The 24,117-nt window shown below is 42.2% G+C and overlaps 1 protein-coding gene across 2 annotated transcripts in view; it reads right to left on the bottom strand.

Annotated features, from left to right (window-relative positions):
- Positions 1 to 24,117, bottom strand: part of VMP1 (vacuole membrane protein 1) — a 59,750-nt gene that overhangs the window by 19,089 nt on the left and 16,544 nt on the right. For both annotated transcript variants that reach the window (XM_084218844.1, XM_084218845.1), the window contains exons 6-7: positions 15,981 to 16,148; positions 11,849 to 11,980 (exon numbers count right to left, since the gene is read on the bottom strand). In XM_084218844.1, the coding sequence (XP_084074970.1) occupies positions 11,849 to 11,980; positions 15,981 to 16,148 (300 nt within the window). The remainder of the gene's footprint in view (positions 1 to 11,848; positions 11,981 to 15,980; positions 16,149 to 24,117) is intronic.

A 24,117-nucleotide genomic window follows, 5' to 3' on the forward strand; every position in this document is an offset into this window, starting at 1 on the left:
ACCCTTGAGCTTATTCTGACAGGAAACAATCTGAAAAGTAAAACTAAAATTTTCTTTTCTTTATTTCTTTTTTAAAGAGTGAATTTTGACAGGAATTGTTCTAAACAACAAAACACAACAATTTCCTGACGACCAAGCCCAAAATTCTTGCGACATCCAGGGCAGTTCCTGCTGCAGCCCCAAATTCCCTCGTGGTTATTTCCAAGGAAACAGAACCCAAAAAGGGGATCCCAGCTCCAGTGGGACCCTCAGGATTTGGGATGGAGAGAATAAAATACTCTTTTATTTCTATTTTATAAAAATACCCCTTTATTTTGTTTATTTCTAGGATTTTCCCCAAGGAAAACAACACCTCTCCAATTCCCCAGGCAAACACACAGTGAAAAATCTTTAGGATTCTTTACAAAATAATTTAAACACCAAAAGTCCTAAAGAAGATTTTGTCCTTGGGAAAGGTGTCCTGGAATTGTTCTTTTTATAGGAACAATTTCTATTTTATAAAAATACCCCTTTCTTTTATTTATTTCTAGAATTTTCCCCAAGGAAAACACCTCTCCAATTCCCCAGGCAAACACACAGTGAAAAATCTTTAGGATTCTTTACAAATTAATTTAAACACCAAAAGTCCTAAAGCAGATTTTGTCCTTGGGAAATTGGAATTTTCCCTGGAATTGTTCCCTGCTCAGGGATTTCTGGAGCAGAGCTCACTGGGGCCATTTTCAGCTCCTATTTTCTCCCCCACTTCCCAAAGCTCACGGGCTTGGAGCAATAATTTCACTTTTAAAAGCCAATAAATATTTTTTCCTCACAGTTCCATAAATCTGATGGCAAAGTATCTTGAAAATAAACCACCCCAAGACAATTATTCAAATGGCTCCATGATTTATTTGCATGGAAGTTGTTCCTATTCTGATTTTAATTTATTCCCCCATTACCTTTTACTGTGTTGCTAATGCACTGTTGTATTCATTTTCACAAGCTGGAATTGGAAATAAACTCTCTAGAAAATGACCTATAAAGTAATAGTTGCAGCACAGCTGCTTTAATAAAATATATTATTATAATTAGATATAAATTGACTGTATAAAATTGGGGTAAAGCACCATTTTTAACCAAATTTCTAAAAAAGAACCAGCTTCCCCCACCCACATTTCTCAACTACAAAATTCAAGGCTGCCCTCAAACTAATATTTCTCCTCCAGCTAAAAACATATAAAACATTAAAAAGCTAATAATGAAGGTCTTTAAAATAAGTTTAACAAGTTTGTCTCAAAAAAAACCCCAAACCAAAACCAATGTTGGAGGAAGTTTCTCACCTTGTTAATTCATGACTTTATTTTTTAAACTTATTACTCAGCTTGTTTCTTTGCTAAGTTTTGGTTTTACATTATTTATCACAAAGTACTTCATGGAAAGCAAAATTTTTAAATTCTAAAAATTTCCCTCAAGAACTTGTCATTGGTCTTCCTTTTTTCCAAATTTTCTAAATAAGCCAAAAGACAAATTAAAGATTTTTTTGGTACCTATTTTCTGTGATTTAATATAATCAAAGCTATGAATAATTTGCAGGCTAATAAACCTACCAGGGCTGCAACAAAACTATGAATTCCTGCCTCAACATTTACTCTGTGAAAACAAGTTCAGAACTATTTCTCTTTGGTTCCTTCCTTAAATTTTGTTTGACAAATCTTTGCAACATCTGCAACAATAAAAAAGCCTTCAAAGTTTCATTTCTCTGAGAATACAATCCCCACTTTTACAACTTTTACCTCTTTCACAACAGAATTTTTTTTTTCTTTTCTAAAGCCTGCACAGGGAACAATCTTTTCTCTGTTTTTTTAAGCATTTGAAATAAAATAACTTTTATAAATTACTGCTTTAAAAAATAGTAATTTTAAAATATATATATTTATGAAAAGAGACAAAAGTTGAGCTACTTACAGGCAAACCATTTTCCCCCCAAATTAAAGTTTCTAGACTGGACTGGCCTCCCAGCTAATTGTGATTCATTCTTTAGAACATTTCAGGATGCTTTAGCTCACTGTGTCCCTTTCAAAGATGATTTATTTTTTGGGGTTTGGAAATAGATTTCCTGTGAGTGCCCCAGAGCAGGCAGAGGAAGGTTAAATGATTAAAGATGACTTCATTGGGTTAATCATCACATCCCAAAACTGGGCTGGAGCAGAGCAGGGAAAGGTCAGGGATGATTCCCCAGGCCCAGCTGGCAGCTCGGGCTGGGGGAATTGTCCTGCACCAGCTCAGCCTCAGCAAAAGGGAATTTTCATCATTTCATTCACCCCACTGGCTCCAGAGGATAAAAATCCCTCCCAGATTTCCAAACCTAAAGGGATGGTATGGAGAATTTACTTATTCTGCCTCAGTGTTCCTCCCTGTGTAAATATGGACCTTTTATCCCTCCTGAGAGAGAATGGACAGCCTTGTCTGAGTTACAAATTGCTGCCCCATCCCTCTGTTTTATTTGGTTTCCATTTATGATTTAATCTCTCTCTTCTTTCTCCTCTCACTGTGAAGTTGGTGAGCTCCTCAATGTGAGGGAAGAACAAGCACCTCACCAGATTTAACTAACAAGCTCAAGGAAAAAATTGTTTTAATAAATAAAATTGCTTTAATAAATAAAACCTCACCAGATTTAACTAACAAGCTCGAGGAAAAAATAATTTAAATAAATATTTTTTTCCTCTTTTCCCTCTGTAACAGAACAGTCACAATTAATTGTTCCCACTGAAATTGTGGAGCCTCTTTTTTCTTCCTCTGCAAGTGCAGAGCTGGTTGATTGATCCACAGGAGTAGTTGGAGGTATCCAAGGAGCTCTGAATAATCAGAGTTGGACTGAATCCTCCAGAAAAAACCTGTACCACTTCCCCAGCTCTGTTCTCTGAAGCCTGCACAGATTATGCAATGTGAGAGTTCATTTTCAAACAGCTGCAATCTGATTTTAGGAGCACTGAGAACCAACAGCTCCCACCACATCCCAGCTCAACCTCTGAAAAAACCATCCAGATCCACATCCCAGGGATTTGAGGCCTGGCAAAACTTCTCTCTTTTTTCTTTCCTGCTGTAAATACGTCGAGCACTTTACAATAAATTGGTAAAACTGGTAAAATTGGCAGAATTAACACAAAGATGGACACTGAATTTAACACAATTCCATCCCAAGCTCTTGGTGCACATTCCCTGCTCAGGAGGTCTCATCCATGCCATGGACATTCCTCACCTGCTGGGTGCTGGCCTGGAGGAGTTCAAAGATTTTTCTAGAAGGCCTGGAAGGGGGTACAAAGGATTTGTGACTCTGACAGAAAACAGGAGAATGAGAGGAAAAAAATGAAAGGGCACAGAGAGAGATCTGAATGTGTTACACCTCAGTGGCCCTCCAGAACTCTGGAGCAGCTGCAGAGAGGGAAGTTCCTCCTCCTGCAGATTGCCCAGGCCAAATGTGTCTCTTTTGTGTGGACAACCCCTCAAGATTTGAGCATTATTTCTATTATTGTTACAATAAAAAAGTTTTAATTATCCAGATTATCATCTGAAGTAAAGAACATTTTTTTTTCCCCAAAAAATTGAAGACTGGGTATGAAGCTACCACTTAGATCACCAAAATTAGAGAGTCCTTAACATTTAAAGATCTGCCTACAAAGACAGTGCCCCTCTTTATGTAAAAATCCCAGTTATGTTAAAAATGAGCTGCACAGTATTTTGTTTCTTCTGGCTTTCTGTTACAACACAATGGAATCAAACACAACTTATGGGAGAATGACCATTTGTGGTCAGGCAATGGATTCCAGGATTTCAGACTGGGAGGAATTATTAACTCCTTGGAATAAAGCACTGACTGCAGGGGAGCAGCTGCAGAGGAGCCACAGAGGTACCCAAGGCTGGGAGGTCACAATGGTTCAGCACTCACTGGCCAAAAACCACTGCTCAACCACCCCCCAAAATATCAAAAATATGAATAAATTACAAACAGGAATGTTGTGATAGCAGCTCATGGATCTTTGTTCCAGCTTTCTCCAAAATCCTTCCAGGTGAATGCAAAGGGCAGATTTGCATTCAATGCCTGGAGAGCAGGGGTGTGAGGGGTAAGGTTTAAACTTCCTCATCACCCAAAAATCTGGGAGAGAAATGTCCTGTCTGGGAAATCAGACCCCCAAAAGAGGGAGCTGGAAAAAATAATTTTCAAGGATTACTGAAAGCAGTGATGGGATGGCAGAACCAAGCAAGCACTAAGTTTGATGAAAGAAAGGGATTTACATGCCACAGGCACAGGGCAGATACTCCAGACTCTAAGGAAGTTTCACTTCATGAGAAGTCTGGGTTTTCTGAGGCATTCAATTCTGGAAAAGGAGTTGGGTAATCATGGAAAAGTTGCAAGAGAAAAGGACATAGATGCTGAACATGAAAACAGTTTTAAGAAGTACAAGATGAAGGCAACCAAGCAGCAATAAAACAGCCTTGATTTCTCCAAAGAACTGTGGAAAGAAGAGAGCAGCACCCACAAAGCCTCATTAAACAGATTGTGCTGGAGATCTGAGGGCTTGAAACTGGTAAGAGCTCAATATTCACAATATTTGTAGGGAAGGATGAACATACAGTGGATATTACAGACAAATCCCAAGTCAACAAGAAATTCTATCTACAGGTGGATTCTTCCATTGTGAGGAGGAGAATGCAGGACACAGATTGTGAGGGATTTATTTCCACATCTGTTTTCTTCAAATTCTTCAGGTTGGCTGCATGTTAAGGTTAAGGGGTGATGCTGCAATCCAGAGGTAATCAGGAGGATGCTGATCTCTGGGACTTTGTAAATTCAGACATGATTAGCTCCAATTAGTTATTGGGTCAGAAAACCTTAAGTTTTTCTATAGAAAATAAATTTAAACCCATTGTCCTCTTATCAGATTTTAAAAGTGCTGTTAGATGTTAGAAAAGAGAGACAAAAGAAGCCACAGAGTTGTGTGAGGAGCTGAATTTTTTGCAAGCCCTGTGGGAGCAGAGACAACAGAGTTAAGTGTCCATTCCAACAGCAGGCTTGGCGTTCCTGGGCATTTAATTTTAGCCTGTCTCGGAGTAAAAGTGTGAAATTTCCAAAGTATGGATCCATTTTATGGTGAATAAGATCTCCCCATGAACAGGAGCAGGAATGAAATCAACCAGCTCTGGATCAGCCCATTAGTTCCACCAGGAACTTCCAGGTATTTTCTTCACTGAATTAATCATCTGAACCAAGGTAGGAACTTTTTATTTCCCTCCTTTCTCCCTCCCCCTGCTCGAGGGAAGAACCAGCAAAAATGTTTTTTTACAACAAACTCCATCTCAGGAGCTTCCATTTCAAGATTTCAGCCTGTTGCAATCCACACTCAGGTTCAGAAGGGAAATCCCAAAAGGAACACAGATTATAGGGCTCTGGGAGCTCTCTAACTCCAATTTAAAGCCAGCTTTTCCCACAGCTAGAACTGAAACCCTCAAACTTCTCCATAAAGAGTCCTTTTGCTTCACACACTGTAAGAATAAAGAAATTTTGTAAAGAATGAGACACAATTAAAGGAAACAGCCTAAAGGAAGAGGAAGGAGCATGTCCTTTCAGCCTTATCAGATCTGTCCTGCAGAGCTGTAGCCCCTTTAACCACATCCCCTGCCACCTCTGCTCCTCAGAGCAGCAACGTGTCCACTTTGACACTCTGCAGCTTTCCAGCCCTGCACAGAAACTCGAAATAAACCGATTGCTTTCCTTGCTGAACAACCACTTTCTATTGACATCTGGCAGGAGAGCTGGCAGAGCAGATGCTGCAGCCCGTTTGCAGGGAGGGCAGCTGTCAGTGGCAATGTCAGCAGCACTGGAGGAGATTTCCCAGGGAGCCTCCAGCCCTGGAGGGCTCCAGGACCGGCCCAGACAATGCCCTGAGGAACCTGAGCTGGACTAGGGAAAAAGAAAAAAAAGAAGTTGAAATAGAAACTGCCTCAGGTCCCTCTGGAGGTGAATTTTTCTGTGATTGCATGACAAGATACTACAGCCACAGGCAGGGGATGAGTGGAGTAAAGGAACATCCCAGCACTGCCAAAACCCCCTGCAGCTGCTCATTTATCTCAAAGCTACCTCTGCAATCAGTTATTGTGAGCACAGCTCTGCCAGTTCCAGAATATTGTTAATTTTTAAAAATCCATTCTAAAAAATCAAGTCTTATTTTGAGGTGGTTTCAAATCCAGACATTTTAAGGAAGGAATTTTTGATAACCAGTCTCAAAAATTGACATTTTCAATCTCTGATAAACCTGAGAACTCAAAGCCATCAGCACAAAAAAATAAATTGTTTCTCCACACAGGACTCAGAGATAAGTTAAGGATTAAAATAGAATGGAAGTGAGGAACTTCTGACACAGCTGACAAAGCCTTTAGCACACACAAGCCTTCCCTCTGAGCCCAGATGTGCAACCTCTGTTCTCCCTGGAAGGGACAGAGGTTCCCAGACAGCTCAGAGAAGTGGGCTGCATACCAGACTCTTGTACAACACAGATATTTAAACAGTGTCTGGAGCAGGGGGGAACAAAGCAGCCATTTTCCTGATTATGATACCAGGATGAATTTCTATCGGTTATTGAAGGTTGTACTTAAAAAAATATTTAAAACAGCTTTTCTGACCCAGCTTTTGATCATTCATTGGTCTTTCTCAGAATCCTGAGGAGTGAAATATCAAGTATTTAGGGATAAATTTTCCCCTTAGACACTCGTGTTGAGCATTCCCAACACACATAGAACAGGGCAAGAAAATCCAATGACAGAATTCAACCACCTGCTTCTCCACAACTCCTGTGCAAATGCAGCTTCCAGCATTTCCAGTGCACTTGGTGACATTATTTCTAATTTCTGTTGGAAAGTGAGAAATTTGTCACTGAGAAAATCCTCCTGACCTAATACCGAGTGAAAATGTTGCAAAGTAACCCAGGTTTCCTCACTGCCTGGGTGATTTCTGATTTATGTACTTCCACACCGAACATCTAAATCATTTTTTAGGGAACAGACACAAAGAGCCCTTCAAGACAGAACTCAAAAAGTCATCTGCAGCCAGCATTAATAATTAGTGCAATGCCCTGTGCTGTTCTTTCCTTATCTGTGAGCAGGTGTGCAAATGAATAGAACAATGTGGGCACGGTTCTCCTGCCAGTGCCCAAAGAAATCCAACCAGGAGGTGCTTTACACATTCCTTACTCACAGCTCTCATTGTCTTCCCTCTGCCTGTTTTAACTCTTTGCTATCTCTTCTCTCAGGAAGTGCTCAAGTTCCCTTATTTTAAGCTGCCATTGACTCATTCCAAAACTGATTTCAGCCGAGGTAATTTTGGAGAACAGTTCAAAACGGAGTTGTTACTCAGTGTACCCACTGCCTGTTATGTTGTCTGTGAAAACACATTGTCGCTTTGTCACCTCACTCCCCAGCACTCCTGGGGACTTCAGTCCGAAGTGCAGCTCAAGGTTCGATCAGTTGTGAATTTCTGTTTAATTACAGACCACCATAAAAAAAGGGAAGAAAGCTCCCCTAGAGCTATTAACAAATACTGGCATCAAACCTGAGGAATGCAGGGTGTGAGGAGCAGGCTCCTGGTGACCACCCACAGCAGTTAATAAATAACAATTAATAAAGAGAGGAAGCTGATGAGGAAAGGGAAGAGTGAGCAAAAGAAAGGATGAGTGGAATTCGATGTTCCTTTTCAACAAGTGATTTCTGGGAAAGCAAAAAAAAAAAAAAAAAGAAATAAAAAAGAAGTCAAGGTTTCCCAGTTATTGTACATGACCCTTCCACTTCCATTTTTATGATAAATGCTTTATAAAAACCTGCTTGTGGTCTGCTTGAACTTCTTTTTTCTTGTACCAAGTACCCTTAAACGCTGTTGATTAAACAAGCCAGCAGCCTTTTCAAGCAGGAACTTATCAGCTAGGAGTTGTTAATTTAATCGCGGCAGAGATCCCTTCCGAATTTGGCCATCTAAAACGCTGCTAATTAAGCGAGATTTCGCTCATTAGCCGTGCCTAATCATTCCCGGGGAGTGAAGTCAGTGTCGTGTCAGAACACAGCGCTGCCTTCTCCCGGGTGTGGCACGGACTTTGTTCAGCCCCGGCACAGAAGATGTGGAGGAGCAGCGCAGGCTTTTCAGAAAAGCTGGGATGATGCGTGTGCCTGTCCCCACCGGGGAAGCGGGGTTTAACCCCTTGCTGCCCTCGGGGAGCAGCGGGGGCTCGGTGGAGCTCCAAGGCAGGCGGTTGCAGCTCGGTTGAATACAAACCCTCTCGAGTCCACGTTGACAAATTCTTTAACAAGCCCTGTGGTTACAGGGAAGCTGGTTTCAGTCTGAGTCACTCCTGTTCAAACAGTTTACTGGAAATGGAGGGGAGGGGGAATTTTCAGAGAAGTCATGTGATGGCCAGACAAACCACAACCAGTAAAGGTTCAGTGGAGGCAAAAACAGGTCCCAGCAACAACTGACAGCCAGTGTGCAGATGGCACTCAGTCATTTCCAAACCAGCCCTGCTGCACCCCGGCATTTCTATGGATTTAACCCTTCTCCAAGGCTGTATTCTTCCCCAGGCAGGACACAGCTTGGAGAGTAAACAAACAGCAGTGGCTGATAGTAACATAGGCAACTAGAAAATATTTTTACATGGAAATTTGGCTGCGGGCGAGGCTGCACAGAAGCAAACCCCCGATGTGTAAATCATTAGTTCTTAAAGAAATGCCACTTAATGAAGCCAAACACTCAGAGCCATTAAGGATTAGATATTCAAAGATATCAGTACTTTCCCCTCCTAGCAAGGAGCACCAGGATACAGCACGGCCCACGCACTGTCACCGAGTACCCTGAGGGAAGCTGGCACCAAAAGTTGCTTTTTCACTCTCAGCTTGAAGTGTTTCAGCATGACAGAGAACCGAGAAAAATTACCAACCAGCAACTATTAAACTGGCAAAAGAGAGTCCCTGCTCATGTGTGCGGGACAGAAAACTGCACCCAGTGTCTGTGACTCTGTCATTCCCCAAGTGCTGCCCCAGCACTGAGCATTCACTTCCCCTAACTGAGGCTGCTTTGAGTGGCTGCACTGGAAATGCTCCCTGTGGCCAAAAGGGAGCTCTGATCAAATCCTCCTTCACTCTGGAATCCGACTGGAAGAGAGCTGACAGCAGCTGAGATGCTGTTTGAAGCGCTGGTGGGTTTTAAACGCTGCCCTAAGTATGAACAAATCCCAGCTGGGGCGTGCTGGGCTCTGCCTTGTGGCAGCTCTGGGGACAAAGAAAAGCCACCCCCATCTGCAGGGCCACGAGGCAGCTGTGACACTCCCTGCACGGAACTGGGACTCACTGGTGAGCACACAAAGGGCCAGCGAGGAAGGAGAAGTGAGTGTTCCTCTAAAATGAGGGGCTTTTTCTCGAGTGTGCTAATGGGAAGTACAGGACAGACTGCAGGTTAATGAGCTCTCTCCAAAGCCAGCACAAGGGGACAGGTCACCCAGATCTGACATTCAGGACAGAAAATCCATCAATAGACTCTTTAAAGTAAATGGCATTTTACTCTGTGTAGCTCGGAATGGAGCACTAAACCTTCACTCTGTTTAATCCTCTTAGGTCCCTTTTTGGCTGTTTTTTTTTGTGGCCCAGCCAGGAGCATATTCCCCCTCCCAGATCCTTCAGGCTGGATGCTGTAGCCATGATCTATTCTCACCAGAGAAGATGCTCATCTGTTTCTCCAAATTACCATTGTTTTTGAGAAACAGCAGCAGTGAGCTCTCTGAACAACTCACACGCAGCAAAAACGTCAAAGCAGCTGGCTCTGCCTCATGGGCAAAGAGCAGCTCAGCTATTCTTCAAAATCCAACTCCCATCCCCAAACCTTTCAAAAAGCTGGGTGCAAGGAGACTTTTCTACTGAAAAAATACTCCTGTCACTTGACATCAAGCATTTGCAGCATCCCCAAGGCACAGGACACTTGTCACAGCCCCCGTGTGAGGCTTCAGACTCTCAGAGTGGGAGAAAGCTGATGGAGGTAATAACAATTGTTAATGAGCAATTTAAAAATAGACATCACCACTGCTCATGAATACAAATTACAAGGCAAAGAGTGATAAGCTATGCTGGAGATTGGGATTTACAGAGGTCATAGGAAAGGCAGGCCTGTCTCCCATAGACATCCAGAGAAAACATGACTGAAGCCAAAAGCAAAAAGGAAGTCACATTAGCAAATGGAAAAAACTGAACTGTCAGTTTTATGAGCACAATACAATTTAATCAGATTGTCAAAGCCTCATGCTAAAAGAGTTTATAGAAACCAAACCACAAGTGGAGTTTGAAAGATGTTTTTTTTTTTTTTCCTGGCCATCCATCCACAAAACAACACGCTTCAATCCAAACTCAATTGCCAAGAAAATAAAATCAAAAGTACTGGTAAATAACAGCCTCATTTTCCTTCATTAATTCCACAAGGCCATTTGTTTACTCCAGGCAGTCAATACAGCTATAGTTTGGCCTGGCCTGACAAAATGCTCTCTAGCAAAAATTTTCTTCCCAAGAATCTCACTGTGCGTTCTGGAAACCATCTCTGGCTGCTCCCACAACTGTACACACATATAATTTGCTGGGAGAGTTTCAGTAAACACAGATACTGAAGTCATGTATTGAACCAGTTTCCTTGTTGGTTTTTTTACCACAACTTGATTTTCGTACAGTTAAGGGATTACTTTGCAAAGCAAAGATTGATGGGAGACAAAAGAACAAAGCAGATTCTTTTTTCCCCCTGCTGCATCTTAAAAAAAAAATAGAAGAATTTACTATTTATAATAGCAGAAAAACCCTTTGGAACCTTCTAGTAGGGGGAGGCTTTTGGGAAACACAGGGTTTACTGTTAGAATTACTAGATTGCACTCAGTATTTCCAGACAAACCACTTTCATGGAAAAGCTTCATCCATTTTTTTGAAGGAGGGAAAAGAAAAGTGTATATTTATCTCCAGAAACTACCCTGGCAGAGGAGTTTAAAGACATCAGTGCATGGTAAATAGCATCTGCTGGTTTTTAACAGCAGTCTCATGACCTGTTTCAACTTAGTGGCAGACAAAACAGGATAAGAAGGAAAAATACAGAGGGAAAAATTCGGTGGCAAACAGCATGAGGAAAAAATGTTTGATTTCGTCTAAAACACTATCAGGAACTCGTGACCAGGATGCAAACTCCTGACCTGAAGGAAAAATTATCCACAGCAGTACCTGACTGATGTGCATCATCAATTGCAAGCTGTGCACTATTCAAGCCCCGGAGAAAATAAATGACAAGAGTAACAAAAAGGGACTTGGAGCAGTTTTGCTGCATTTCTACATCAGGAAAAATATTTCTTCAGGCTGATGAATGGGTCACACACTGGTCCCTGAGGGTGTCAGTGGCAAGGCAGGCAAATGTCATCTGAAAGGGATGAGCTGAGGCTGAAAATCATCTCTGGCCCAGGGAGGATTTCAATGCAGCCAGAACAACCAGGATTATGGAACAGCAGCTCCTCTACCCCTGTTTTCCCAGCCCAGTGTCTCCTACCTTTATTGTGCTGCTCTTGGAACTCTATATAATTGCAGTACCTGTAGCAAATACTCGGCTACATTATTTTATCTGCTCCAACAAGCTGCATTCTTCTCCTCCCACCACCACAGGTATCACTCAGTGCAGGATCTTTTTCCATCCCTGGGAAGTCTGTTGTGAACTCACACCAGCTGAATCTTTGGCCCCCTCTCATTTAACTGGAATGGTTATTTACCCCCTGTAAGCTGCTCTGTGTTTCATTAACTCTGTTGTTTTACACACTGTCCTTACTTGTGCAGTCTCTGCGTGTTCCAGCATCTCCTCGAATTCCTGGTACTCCTCATCATCAGGTTCAGCACCCGACAGCCGGGCTGCCCTCGCCATAAAATAGGGGGGCAGCTCTCCAATGGCTGTACCAGCACCCTGGGAAAAGAACAATCCTGATTTATTTTCCTGTTTATTCCCAAACACAAAACATGTGACACGCACAAATCCCGTGGCCATTCTCCGAGCCGACAAGACCAGCTGTTTGGAGCAGTTTGCTTTCACCCACCAGGTCAGAATTCCCATCATTTCCAACAGAATGCTGCTCCTTTGAATCCCTCTTTCCCTTTCTTTTCCCTGGGCAGGGGAAAGCCTGGGGGTTGCAGGGTCAAGCAGACACGACCTGTGCATCCCTGGGGCCCCGTGGAGCGGCGCGTGGCCGGAGCCGTGGGAGGCTGGAGCTGGTGGCCCTGCTGTCCCCCAGGTCCCTGCTGTCCCCCTGGTCCCTGCTGTCCCACACATCCTGAGTCAGCACTGCTGTGTCTCACCCCACCACATGATGCCAGACACATTCCCCAGCATGTGACAACCCTTGATCCCCAGGGGCCTCCAGAATAATCCGGGAGCTCCTCCCCGGTGCTGTCCCGGAGTTTGCTTGTTCAGTCATGAGACTCTGGGCAAGTGTTTGTTAGAAAACAGACTCAGGTTTTACTACAGCAAGGAAAAAAAAGGTTAAGCAAAGCCTGAGCTCGAGTTTTCCTTCTCCTTCAGCTGGGATAGCTGGAGCCAACCCCAGATGAAAGGACGGCTGCTTTCTCACCGCAGGAAAATTGTATTTGTTTTCTCAGAACATCAAATGACTCATTTCAGTCTTGTGGGTAAAGGCAGCTTTAGCTTAACCAAGGGAAAAAAGGAGAGACAAGCTAAGATTGAACATATGGATAAACAGAGGCTAATGGAACAGGAACTTGGAATTAACTCAGGATGGTTTAAATTTAGGGCAGGTAAGAGACAATAGTTGGGCACTGCACGGGAATGTGCTCCCTGCAGATGGCTTTTCTCTCCCAGGGTCAGCAGTGAGTAACAAATGCTTTTCTCCTCCTTTGAAGCAACGTGAAAGCTTTTCAATTTCCTTTGTTCCTGCTCTATACACAGCTGCAAGCAAGAATTCCAGCTGCTGTGGATATTCCAAATCAACAGGTTGTGGTTTTAAATACCACCGCAGTTAAATCCTCAGTTTAAGCACCCAAAGTGCACACAGGCCTCAAATGTTTATGCCCTTGTTTTCCACAGAAGAAAAAATTTAAATGACTGCAACAAGCTGAACTTCATTAATCTGCATATTTCTGGCACAAGGGGAAGATAAGCCTGAAAACAGTAGCAACAACACTTCAGAAAAATTAACTTGAGGTTATGTTCTCAGGGTGATGCAAGAAGAAAAAGTCACATTGCTCCTCCAGGCTCTGCCAATTTGCTTTGGCTTCGTTCTGTGAACTGAGGAAGAGGTTTGCATGTGTGTTCTGGACATGAACTTTCTTTAAATTGGATAAGTCACATGCTCATTATTACAAAACATTTCAGAAGTGCAACAAAAATCATATGATTTCATGTCTGCTGGAGATAGGTTCCCTAAGTGCATAAAAGCAAAAAAAAAAAAAAGAAAAAAAGAGCAAAAGCAGCAATTAAGGGCTCCAAACCAGTAACTATTTAACTGCTTTTTGTAACATTAGATATTTTCACCATTTAACTCTGAATGCCAGTTTTACAGGGAGATTCCTTGGACTCACAACAAACTGGAAAGGCACATGCTAATCAAAATTCTTTTACATTCGGAAAAAGAAACTGGGAAATGACTCCACTAGAAAGAGTCTTTTAAACAGATTTGATCCTGCTCAGGACACAGGCACAGCCTGTTCTGCTAATCCCAAGCAATTAAACATTTTTATTCTTTCCCCTTATTTCTTGTAAAAAACCAAAAAGGCTGCAACACATTAAAAATATAGGGCACTATTGAATTCCTTGTCCCTGTGGGATGGGAGGCTGTGAAAACTGGCATTCACCTAAGAGATTGTTTCTGAGCCCTTCTGCAGGCCAGGGCTGCTGGAGCCAACTTTTACAGGGATTGCAAAAAGCATCATTTTCATCCCACCTAATAACTCAGGGAGATTTAATCCTTGTAACAATCATTATCAGCAGGAATGGCCAGCACTGCCATGCTGGGGACTAGCAGTGATTTTAATCTCTAGTTGAAGTTGGCTGCTGATGGTTTGGTGACCCTTGTGCAGAAAAATCCTCACATTTCACCCCACAGGACACACAGCCTGGGCAGCTTTACAGCCACAGCTCTGCAGAGTCATCCTGGGGTGAGCTGCAAAAATCAGCCTCTGCTGGAAGTCACCTTTCTCTTTGCTAAGTGGACATTTAGCTTAGGAGTGACAGGATCCAAAATAACTCTCTTCCACAGCTTCCATAAGAAGTGAGCTGGAATTAGGACAAAAGAAACACTCTGGAAGCAGAGCAGGAGCAATTGCCAACTTGATCTGGCTTACAGGAAATTAGCAAGCAATGTTTATGTACTCAGAAACATTCCAAGAAAGCATAACATTACACGAGACACCAGGGCAGGACAGAGGATGCTCCCCAGGGAAAAGCCAGAGGAGACAGAGTTCAGAGCAAAGGTAGCTGACAGGGATCTTGAAAAAAGGGGAGGAAAGGGTGAAAAAGTGGGATACAAATGTTCCTGTTCCCTTGTCCTTTCCCTAATCTAATCCAAGGAGCTCAGACCATGAAGGCACTGCTTGTTCTCCCCCATGGCTGCTCTGGAGGACACGAGATTCCAGAGGCTGCAACTCGGCTCTCTCGTTTCTGAACTTAATTCTCCTCATAGCTCAGTTTTTACATGCTGCAGATGAAGCAAGAGATGTTTACCCTCAGCTGCATTTTTATTTTGCAACCCTAGAAACGTAGCTGTAAATGCCATTTTTATTGCTTGTCTCTATTAAACAGGTTTCAGCAGAGGGGGATGTAGAAGAAAATAAAAAGAAATCTTCGATATATTTATAGTCTTGTGTTTGTGTGATTAGCTACTCACTGAGCATTCAGACAATTCTGGCCTTTCATTAAGAGTCAAATTTAAGCTGTACTTTGCTTTTTGACAGGGCTGTGAGTCCACTTTCTCTGTTACTATTTTGATTTTAGTCACTAAACTCACACAACCTGACTGGAATTTTTGTAACTAACACAACAGCTGCTATTTAAGAAATTGTAGTGACCAGTTGCCTTATATATTAAAAAATACCAGGGCAGGCATCAGATACTGTTTTTAGAATTTCCTTTCCCTGCATTTGAGTTGGACAACTCAAGAATTTAGTAATTAAATCACCAGCTAGGACAGGAAGTCAGCAGCAAAATAAAGTTAATTTGGCATGTAGTTCACAGCAGATGCATCTGTGTAAACTGCAATTCAAAATGATCTACATGTAATGAAAAAAACAGCCTGGGTGACCAAAATTCTCCAAAAATTCAACTTCTCCAAGAAGCTGCAGAGAAAAAATAGAGGAAAACTGAAAGGAAGTTCTAATGACAGAGTTTCCTAAGACCCTGATTCACTTAAACAGGAAAAGCTGCTCAGCTTTTAAGTGAAAAGTGGAAGCAGGCAGAGAAACAGAAATAAAATATGTAAAAATGTGGAAAAGAATACTGTTAAATGAAATCTAATTTAATTAAAAATTTAAATATTTTATTAAAATATGTAAAAATGTGGAAAAGAATACTTTTAAATTAAATGTAATTTACTGCTGCAGCCCAGAACAAGCTGTGAGATGAGGTCCTGCAGATGAGGAACTGCAGCTTCACTCATGTTACAGCCCCAAAATTATTGGAATTATTTCTTCCTTAGACCTGAGAGCTGCCAGATCATCTGGGGTGCAGACACCCTTCCTAAAATTTATTTTTTACATCAACAGCCTTCAAATTCTCTGCTGGTAGAAACATCCCAGGAATATCCTATTAAAAAGCTTTAAAACGATCAGGGCTAAAAGATTCACATCTCACATTACCTTGGCTTTCATTATTCTGCTAATTGAGGAATTTTTGTCAATTGCTGGCCACAGAAATGAAACCCACCCGTGGCAATTGCAGGTTTTTAAAGAAGCCTTACCCACATGCAGGCCTCCAGCCTGACTTTTGAGATGATTGCCCACAAGGAGATGGAGCCTTCAGCTGTCTCCTCATCGGGGCAGATAATTTGATCCGGGTAAGGAGGCTCAGGGAAATTCACAGAGTTACATTCATAGGCAGCAAGAGTGACTGAGGCTATGTGTGGACCCTGAAAAATAAAATAAAATTAAAAATTCAATTGTATTTTATGTGAGTTAGAATAAAAATTAAAATTTGCCACCCCCCCCACCAACATTTGTCCCTAGGCTAAAACTTAGTGCTTCTCTCTTTAAATAATGTTATTTAGGTGAAATTCTTGTTTGTTGGAGTTTTTTTTAAGACCATCTGAATCACAATGTTGAGCTACTAATGTACTTTTAAAGAAATTACATCTTTCTTTTGACCCACTGAAATGTTAGGGAGCCTTTCAGCTTTTGCCCTGCCACTTAGAAGGCTGTCAAAGAAAAATAAGAATCCTTTTTAAAAAAACAGGAATTTTCAACTATTTTACAATGTTCTCTTTAAGGTATTTATGACCTACAGCTTTATTAGAGGAGGTGTTTTCCCTACTGCTGCTTTTAGAGGATTAGGCATTTAAATTATATATTGATTTTTTTAATGACTGGGTTTAATGACATCTTGCAGCAGACTTTCTTAACTTCTGTATTTTTCTCCAACAGCCAGTTGTTTAATTTGTGTCTGTTTTTTCTGAGTAAACAAGAAAGGGACCTCAGTGTTTTTTGCTAAAAAATGGTTTGAAATGTAATTCAAAACTTAAACATTATTTAAATGCCATTTAACTGAATTAATTTTAGTTTCTATCTTACACTGAAAGATTTTTTTGGACAGACCTCCAAATAAAAGGAGCATTGAAATCTATTCAAGAAATGAACTGCTCCATAGTTTAAAAACCTGAAAGAATTGCCATTATTTTTAATACAAAAGGATTGAGAAGCAATTCAAACAATCTGAGCACCAGACATTGTAGCTAAAAAACAATCACTGAACAAAGGTCATGGAAACACTGTCCAGGGAAGAGGGAGCAGAAAAAAAAATAAAATTACTGCAGTAAAGCGAGGTCTTTATGTAAACCCACACATTTAAATAAATCTAAAAGTTTCATGAAGTGCAGAACAAATTACACAAACCTTAACTTCTGCTATTCATTATTTGATGGGTTTTGACATCGTGCTGGGAAATATTGCCAGCAATTTTCATCTATGTTTTTATCTGCAATCTTAATTTATTTTCATTTTATTAGAGCAATAAGGGAGTTTGATATACCCCCAAAAATCAAAGCTGAATTTACGACAGAGCAGAGGGAAAGTGTGAGAGAGCTGAGCCCTGCTTAGGCTCCCAGAGCTCCCTTTGAAATGCCAGGGACACATCCAGCCCCAAAAGCTTCATTTGCACATTAAAGGGAGAAATTCCACACAACAGGGGAAGCTCCAGCACTCCTGGCTTTGCTGGGGAGATGAGGTTCACTCACCAACATTTCACAGCAATGACATCCACACTGCCATTTTTCAGTGGCACTGAATTAAGAATGTTGAAATAAAATAGCAGTTATATTTTCTGTATGGCAGCTGCAACTACTGTTGTCATATGCAAACAATTCCAAATAAACCCATTCTTCTGGCATGCAACTGGTGGAGGACAAGCTGCTCTGAGAGCAAGAAAATGCTTTTATTTGTTCCTTGCTGCTTTACAGGAGGCTCATTCCAAGTGCTTGGGTATATTTTGGATTGCAGAAATAAAAAACCTGTGAGATGATAAATGAGGCACAGCCTCTCTCGAGGAGAAGAAAAAGGTTCAATGAAATAAAACTGAAAAAGAAGGGATCCAGAAATTGATACACAAGAGAGATTTTGATATGGAAGGGAGAAAAAAGACTGGAAGAATGAACCAAGGAGTAATAATTTATATTATTAATATTTCTGTAGGCCCTAATGGCAATAAACTTCTTGGTAGCTGTAGCAAGATCATCTCCACAGCAGCTTCAGAACTAAATAAATAACATCTCTCTACTTCACTCATCAAGGGCAGATGCAAAGAGATTTGAAACCTCCCTAAAATTGTAAAGTACATTTATGGCAAACCTGAGAAATCTTGCTCAGTCTGAAACTTGGAGGATTTAATCCCATCCCCTGCTTGCCCCTCCCTAGGCCTGACAGCTACTTTGAGACAAAAAAAAGATCTCAAGCCATCATCCTAACATTAATGGTTTTCACCTGCAGAAATTTGCAGTGTAACTCCCCTGAAAGGCAGGTTTGCATGGAGGAAATTCCCCCGTGTTTGAGCTGTAAATGACCATTCCCTCATCCCCTGAGGCCATGGCCAAGACAGTGAGATAGGGAATCCAGAGGTGGGGCTCTCACTTCCATAAAATTTGGAATACACACCACAGCACAGAGGAACTACAGCCAGCTAATCTGGAATAGCATGAGACAAATTTTATCACTACTGTCAATAGCAACCAGCAGCCCCCAGCCCTTGCAAGGCTTCAGCATCACCCAGAATTCCTCCCAAAGTGCCCCCAAGGTGGATAAAGCAGGTCCTAAAATCCCAGGAGAGCACACAAGGACAAAATGCCCAAGTGGAGGTGCTGCCTCTTCCAGCTGAGCTGCCACCCTGGAAGAGGCTGAACAACCTCCAAACCTTCCTGTTGAGAGCCCTCCCAGTCTCAACAAATGTCTGCAAAAGGAAAAATTTCACAGGGAGTAGCCAATGGAAAAAAAAAAAAAAGAAATTCACCAAACAGCTGCAAACGGCCACCTGAAGGCCAGGCCAAGGGAACAGAACTCTCCCAGAGCAATGTAAACAATTCTATAATGGAAAAAAGTTGGAGTGGTGGAAGCCACAGAAGCCACATTTGAACTGGAACGAGGAATAAAGTGCAAATGGTTTGATCAGAGGGATGAAGTGTGGCACGGAAGGGAGGCAGAGCAGTCCTGAGTCCTCCTCCTGTGTCTGGGTGTCCTGGGGGTCACAGGGACCCTGTCCCAGGCCAGGCTCAGAGCAACACCCCAGCATCTGATCTGGGAGCTCCCCAAATCTCCAAACAAAGCTTGGCTAAACAGGCCCAGGGCTGGGAGGAGAGCAGGAGGATTGGGGGGGGTTCATTTCTGTTTAGTGATGGTTTAACTCTCAGTGGAGCAGGGACCAGCTTCAAACAGGCTCGAGGTGCCACCTTTGGAAAGCCCTGACTCTACAGCCAGGAGGATTCCTTCTCATCCAGATTTTTAATCCTCTTCACAAATAACACCTCCTCCACCCTGTCCTCCTCCTCCTCCTTTGCGTGGGGCTGCAGGAAATGTGTTTTGCCTCCCTGCAATAGTTCAGTTTGTTTCAACACTTGGGGAAGTCCTCTCAGATGTCCCCCCTAGGCTGGGACTGTAGCTCTACCTTTGAACAGGACAAAACTGCTTCAAACCCCATCACACCCAACACTAAATCCCAGGCAATTCACATGTGCTCCTGGCCAAACCGGGACAACTCAAGGCATGTAAGATCCTGAACACCAACTGTCTTTCCCTCACCCTCTTCCAATTATTTTTTTTTTTCCTTTTAAGCTGCAGGAGGCACTAAAAAAGGATTAAAGAGGAGAAACTGAGAAGCATTCTGCTGACTGGGGTGAGAAACATTTGCTTGCCACTGCTGAGGAGCAGAAGGAGCCTGTGGTCAGGCCGGAATGTGATGTGTTAGAAATATCTGTACAATTTGCAAATCAAACAAGACAGGATTTGCTCATCGAGATGAACTCAACATAAATCTATTTCTTAGCAACAGCAGTTCAGGGGAGTTTAGAAATCCCTGTCTGCACAACCCTGATGTCTCAGAGAAGGTAACTTTGAACTCTTGAACTCACAGGCCTTCAAAGGAGTTTTATTCCAGTGGTTGAAGGCACCCAAGTTGGAATGGCACAAAAATAAGTTAATTAAAGTGATGTATTATGAAATTTCTGGAAAGTAAAAATCTTTTTATCTTGGAAATTCATCTGTGGAAGTAGAAAGAGACAGCAGCCACATGTAAAAAAAATCACGAGTTAAAATCCTTAAAAACATGCTGATCTGTATAATTCTTACAGCAGAAAGTCTTTGCCATAAGGAAAAGTGACCCAATATCCAATTAAAAATGAATCATATTTTCACATTATTAATCATTCTGAGCACCTGGACTGGGAAATCAATTAAAGCTCCAAACAAATCCTGGTTTCTCACATGCCCCTTCACAGAACAGCCAGGCTGCTCAAGTGATACAAGAACAACCACATCTAATTTTAACCTTTTATTTTTGGGGAAGATATAATTTTAGACTGGCTTTAATTTAGAAACATTTCTCAAAGAAAAGTAATATGTCTGCCAGCAAGCAAAATATTACCCTGAACTCCTTGCTGAACTTAATGCACTAAAAATCTGTTTTCCTCCATGGATACACTGCTCTTCACACTGGGCTCAAGACTCAGCCTTTGCACAGGGGGGGAACAAGTCATGATGCATTTGATGGAGATAAATTGGAAAAATAAAAGCTTGCTTCTCATGGGAAACATCCTCTGAGTGGTGCCCCAGGCCACGACTCATCCCATACTTATCCATGAAGTCATTACACCTCTCCAGAAAGTCACACCACACTTACAGCATCTTTTTTATCTCTGAGAGCAGGGGACAACTACCCACAGAGAGAACTGCTCTGTGATTAAGAGGGAGAAGCTCGGTCTGGAGGTGGCTGGTAAATATGTGCAGTTTGTCTGTCTGTCTGTGCTACGAGATTAAAATGTCTCATGGTTTTATAACGTCTGGTATGTGGTGCTGGCTGGAAATCAGGGCTGGGGACAGAGGATCCTGTACCTACAGCATCCTCAAGTGACACCAACACCCATCCAGTGGTCAGGGCTGGGTTTAGAAGACCTTCACAGCGTTTCAAGCTGTGCATTAATTTTACACTCACGTGGCTGTGGTGAAGTTTCTATTCCCACTTCAGCCAAGCCTTGCCACACAGTGCAGAGCTGATGGAAATTCCAAATGATCACCACAACCTCTGAATTTGACTAAGCAAGAGCCACTGAGGGAGCAGCACATGGCACCACTGGCTGTGTAAAGGGCCATGGTGCTGCTCTAAGGAGTAACATGAAAAACAGATTTTTTTAAGGCTGCAGCTACATTACTTTCTATAGAAATAGATGGACTCATGTCAGGGGGAGGCACAATTGCAAGAATTCAAGTTTATCTTCTGCTGCTGACAGAAAATCATTAATAAAATCATCAAATACTCTGTCAGTGTTCTCTCCTTGCCCTTCCCTAGCCATCCCCTCATTTCTAAAGAGTAAAGCTCAGCATTTATTCAAACTGCCACCAGCAGTGGTGATTTGCTTTAGAATCTCCAATTAGAGATCGTTCTGCACAATTATCGTTATTTTCAACCTGCTCCAGGAAGCATATATAAAGGTATAAAGTTCAGGCTGTGCATAAAAAAAACAACTAAAAAACTTAGAAACTCCAAGGGAACAAATGAGGAGAAAGCACAATGTGCCCTCCCAGCAGAGACCTGACAGAACAAACCTGGAGGAAGTGGAGAGCAGATAATGAAAGCAGGGCGTCAGCTTCTAAAAGGTAAAGTCCATCAACCTTCAGCAGGAAGAAAAGGGTGCAGCCACAGTCCCATTAACTCCTCCACCACCCCATTAACTCCTCCACCACCCCGGGACTGTTCTGGCTTTACTCTCTGTAGGTATCTACAGGCATCTGACACAACAACAGGAGCACTCAGAGGGAGGAGACTTCAAATGAACGTTTTTCTCCTTGAAAACACCACTTTTCACCTCAGATTTTTAAAATGCAAGCGAGCCACCAGAAGATTTCAGGAACACCCAGATTGCACAACTGATTTAGTGCAGCAGTGTCCAGTTAATTCAGCACACCCTCCCAGTTCATCAGTGTGTTATTGAGATCAATGCTGCAGTTTCAAGCAGAACAGAGCCCAGGTCTGCTTCAGGCAGGAATTTCTGGAGAGATAATTGCAAAAGTGATTTTTAAAAAAGTTTTACGTTGATTCACGTATTCCAGGATATTTCAGTTCGTTGTAGAAAGCTTAGGGCAGCTGGAGGAAGTAGTTTAAAGACAGGAAAGAAACAAACGACAGAGTAAGAGACAAAAACGACCCTCACACAAACAGGCTCCATTTCAACTTATTTTAGAATTAATTTCTGCCTTCTGCACCCTCCATGTATTTTTCTTTCAACCACCTCAGTGATTCAATAGCAGTAACGTGAGCACAGGTATTAGACAGAAGCCTTTTCTATTTCCTTTGTTTTAGGCTTGCAAGCTGACGTGTGAATTGGAGAACAGAGAGGGCTGGAAATGAACACCTCACTTCACAGGAAGAATTCAGCGCTGGGAAGGGGAGCACTGCTGCACCTCCCACCTGGCTGAGGCAGCTCAGCTTTTGTTTCTCACTTTTTCCTTTACACACAGAACCATCATTTTCTGGGTTACTCACAATAGTTTTGAATGATCTGTGTAGAAAGAGCAAAACCTCTCCTGAAGCTGATAATTACTAAGAAAATACTCCTGTGTTAGTCACAAGGAAGTAAATGGAGGAAAAAAAAAAAAAAGAGAATAAGTTGTGTGGGTTTCTAAATTATTCTGTCTACTTCATAAAAGTGGAGTAAGTTCTGTTTTGTGAGCTTCTCTTTTACAAGGGACTTAAGTAATTTTTATCATGAGTCCTCTTACAAGCTCAGCTCTTGGAATGAGAGAACTAAAAGGAATTAGGTTTGACTTTAAAAAGCTTTTAGTAGTCCTGACAGGAAACCGTTTATTTGTGTGGGTTTGTTTTTTTTTTAAATTATTTACACCACCAACATCTTTATTTCCCAAGATAATGGACTCATTATTGCACAAGTGTCTGGCTTTTAAATCTTCAAATTCTAACCTAAACCAGTTTGGGTAGGGCCAACACAGGGCTCATTTCAGCTACAAACTGACTGTTTGGGGAGGCCAGAGTGTGACCCCTGGGTGAGGGGAACCAATTCAGAATGAAAGCGAGATGCTGAGCCCTTAAACCAGACAAACCCAGCCTGCTCTCTCAGGGCAATAAGGGCACTGCCTTTCTGACTCGCTTTTCTCTTTAAAGGCACATTCCTGCTCTTTATTTTTTTCTTTTTTTTCTATATTTCTGCTCTTTATTTTTTGCTGTGCCCTCTTCCACTCTGCTGCCGAGCAGCACTGTAAGAATTCCTGACAAACCCACATATTCCAGAGCTGAAATATCCGGGCTGGACCTCGGCACAACCATTGCTATTGTACCTCACATTTCCTGTTTGTGCTCGCCCAGGGCCCGGCCACCAGCACAAACCCCCTCAGCACTTAAATAAAAATGAACCCCCTCAGCACTTAAATAGAAATGTACCCCCTCACAGCTAAATAAAAATGTACCCCTTCCACAGTTAAATAGAAATGAATCCCCTCAGCAGTTAAATAGAAATGAATCCCCTCAGCAGTTAAATAGAAATGAATCCCCTCAGCAGTTGGCCCCTGGCTCCAGCAGCAGCAAACAAAATCCACATTTAAGCACCAAAAACACCAACAATGCAAACAGCCAGGGCTCAGAGCTTTGAGGGGCGAGGAATTCTGTGCTATTCATCCCCTCAGGGATTTCACTTCCCCAAGGAGAGGGGACTTACCCCACCCTCAACCACTCGTTTGAAGCACGTTTTTTTTGGCCACATCTTTGACAAAAATCCGTTTTTCGGAGCTGAAGTGAAACCAAAGCACGAGGCCAGCGTTGGGTGGGGATGGCCTCAGCCATGATCCCAACCCAGCACTGCACCTCCCGTGCCCTGCTCGGAGCCCTCCGGCACCGCCGCCTCATTCATTCATTTGCAGCAGCAAAGATCTCTCAGAGATGTACAAACACCAAAAATTCCTCACGGGTTACCCTCAGCCATCCTCTGCTGGTAATGAGGTGATTCATGCTGTTCATATTTTAATCTACCACCAAAAACATCTCAGGACCGAGGAAAAAGCCATGTACTGCTAAAACCAGTATTTGGAGTCATTAATCATAATAGTTTTATTTCCTACAGAGCCACATCATGATTCCTATTTTTAAGGGTTGTTTTTAAAGAACTGTGAAAAACC

The sequence above is a fragment of the Fringilla coelebs genome (genome assembly GCF_963513975.1).
Source record: "Fringilla coelebs genome assembly, chromosome: 20".
Taxonomy (NCBI): Eukaryota; Metazoa; Chordata; class Aves; order Passeriformes; family Fringillidae; genus Fringilla; species Fringilla coelebs.